Here is a 2399-nt window from a genome sequence, read left to right on the forward strand (position 1 = left end):
GCTGTAGGCTTCAATGTCATATCGTTAAACCACTATTAATTTATAAAATTTAAGCTAAGAAAAATGAGTTAATTAAATAATTTAATTAATATTTTAGAGTAATGCTACACTGGGTTGTTGTGGCTATTGGCTGAGCACTACCACATTAACTAGTGGTATGAGAGATGAGTATTTAAAATTACTCAATATTTTAACACTCTATTTGATGTGTAATAAGAGAGAACTACTAACACATGAAATAGTTAAATAAATATAATTTAATAATTTAATTAATATTGTAATGGACACGTGTCAGATTGGATGTGAGGTCTATTGAGCATAAAGTTTGGGCAGAGTATATTCTCTCTTACAAGAGTTGTGTCTATATAAGTTGGAAATGCCTCAGTCATGCAACGTACAAAGCTAGCAAGAAGCAATGGCCAAAGCTTTCTCCGCCATCGTTCTCTTTCTTGTTACATTGGAAGTTAGCCAAGTGATTGGTGCTGTCAATTACTGTAGGCCAATTGTAGCAAATGATACTGACCAGATTCAATTTGCTCTTAACCTTGAATTCCTTGAAGCTGAGTTTTTCTTGCGTGGTGCACTTGGTAAAGGGCTCGACAGCTTCGCTCCAACTTTTGCTCGTGGTGGTCCACCTCCCGTCGGTGCTAGGAAGGCCAATCTTGACCCTCTAGTTGGCCGGATCATTGAGGAATTCGGATATCAAGAAGTTGGTCACATCAGGTGACTTTCATTTACTTTATAATCACCTCCATTTTTTGTTGAGATTCTTTGGAATTCTTACTTGTATTCTGGCAAGAGATAAGAGAGGAGAATGCGATGCTCGAGGTGCATACGGGGTTCACTTCCCGAGCACCCAGATTCGCCCTGTACTTTGTCTGAAGCAATTTGAGCAAAAAATTCCAAATGTATATATATATATATATATATATAAAATGATTAGTAAACTGATGCTCTTTGATATCGATTTGTCAGGGCTATAATTACAAGAATTGGAGGATTTTCAAGGCCGTTGTTGGATCTTAGCCCTCAAAATTTTGCAAAACTATTTGATGAAGCATTTGGTTTCACATTGAGCCCTCCATTCGACCCTTACTTGAACTCAGTCCACTATCTCTTAGCATCTTATTTGATTCCCTATGTGGGACTGGTGGGTTATGTTGGCACCATTCCAAACCTTTCTACCAAGAATTCTCTCAGTGTAAGAAACTTTCTCTTTCTAAATTATTGTTTACCTCAATTTTTTATTTATTTATTTCGGTGCAAAGCATACTACTTGCAATTTGGACAGACAATTGTGAGAAGGTCCTTGGGGGCCAGCTTATCTAGGTAGGTGTTTGGGCTGCCCGAGACTTGTGCGAGCAGGTAGAGCACCCCATAAGGGGTCCTCCCGCAATTGACTGTCTAAAGATGTCAGAAAGCAGTGGAAAATAGTTTATGCAAATAAGAAGCGTAAACCATTTTATGGCTTATGAATTTTATTTCCTTGGTCTACTAAAAACATTTTAAGTTGATGTTGGGCTAAACAATCAAAAATAGAAAGAATTTTAAACCCTTTTCTTCCATCAAGCAAATATCACCTTATAACTAATCAATCATCTTTGGTAGTTTGTGGCATCGCTTTTGGGTGTGGAGTCAGGACAGGATGCAGTTATACGAACACTCCTATATGAGAGAGGCAACCAGAAGGTGCTGCCATACAACATAACAGTAGCAGAGTTTACAAACAAAATCTCTGGGCTCAGAAACAAGTTGGCCATGTGTGGCAACAAAGATGAAGGCATAGAAGTACCTCTCGCTCTTGGGGCTGAAAACCGTACAAATAGCAACATTCTCTCTGCTGATCCTAATTCTCTTTCATATGCTCGAACGCCACCAGAGATCTTGAAGATAGTATATGGAACTGGCAGCGAATACAAACCCGGTGGCTTTTATCCTAATGGTGGAGGTGGAAACATCGCAAAGAGCTTTCTTCGCAAAGCTTAGAAAATAATAATTAATAATTTTATAATTATTGTGCACGAATAAATAGATGCATGTTAAAATAAAAAATAAATTATTATAAAGGACTTTTAATAACGTGTTATTGGGGTTTGTTGACGTCTGTTCGTGTTCTTTTAATTACAAATGACTTACATAACGTGCATGTTTATTCATTAAGAAAAAGTTTATTAGGTCGAAAAAGAAACTTGACCTATAAGTATAACATTCCATTTGAGGTAAGATATTCTTTGAAAAATGATGCAGGTGTATATCACACAATATGCAGAATTAATAGAAGCAATTTATAAACAGTCAATTACCAAAATAATCAAATTAGTAAATCAATCAAACACAATGATTTTGGTGATGAAAAGAAAACATTTTAGAAATTGATCTAAAAGTAAAACCTCTCCGAG

The 2399-nt window shown here is 36.4% G+C and overlaps 1 protein-coding gene across 1 annotated transcript; it reads left to right on the forward strand.

The window, feature by feature from the left end:
- Positions 1-412: 412 nt before the first annotated feature.
- Positions 413-2094, forward strand: LOC132171619 (ferritin-like catalase Nec2). The gene is made up of 3 exons (XM_059582989.2): positions 413-723; positions 976-1201; positions 1609-2094. The coding sequence occupies exons 1-3, from the start codon at positions 416-418 to the stop codon at positions 1984-1986; spliced, it is 912 nt and encodes a 303-aa protein (XP_059438972.1). The 5' UTR covers positions 413-415; the 3' UTR covers positions 1987-2094.
- The last annotated feature ends 305 nt before the right edge of the window (positions 2095-2399 follow it).

This window comes from Corylus avellana, chromosome 1 (assembly GCF_965113065.1).
Source record: "Corylus avellana chromosome 1, dhCorAvel1.hap1.2, whole genome shotgun sequence".
In the NCBI taxonomy this organism is placed as follows: Eukaryota; Viridiplantae; Streptophyta; class Magnoliopsida; order Fagales; family Betulaceae; genus Corylus; species Corylus avellana.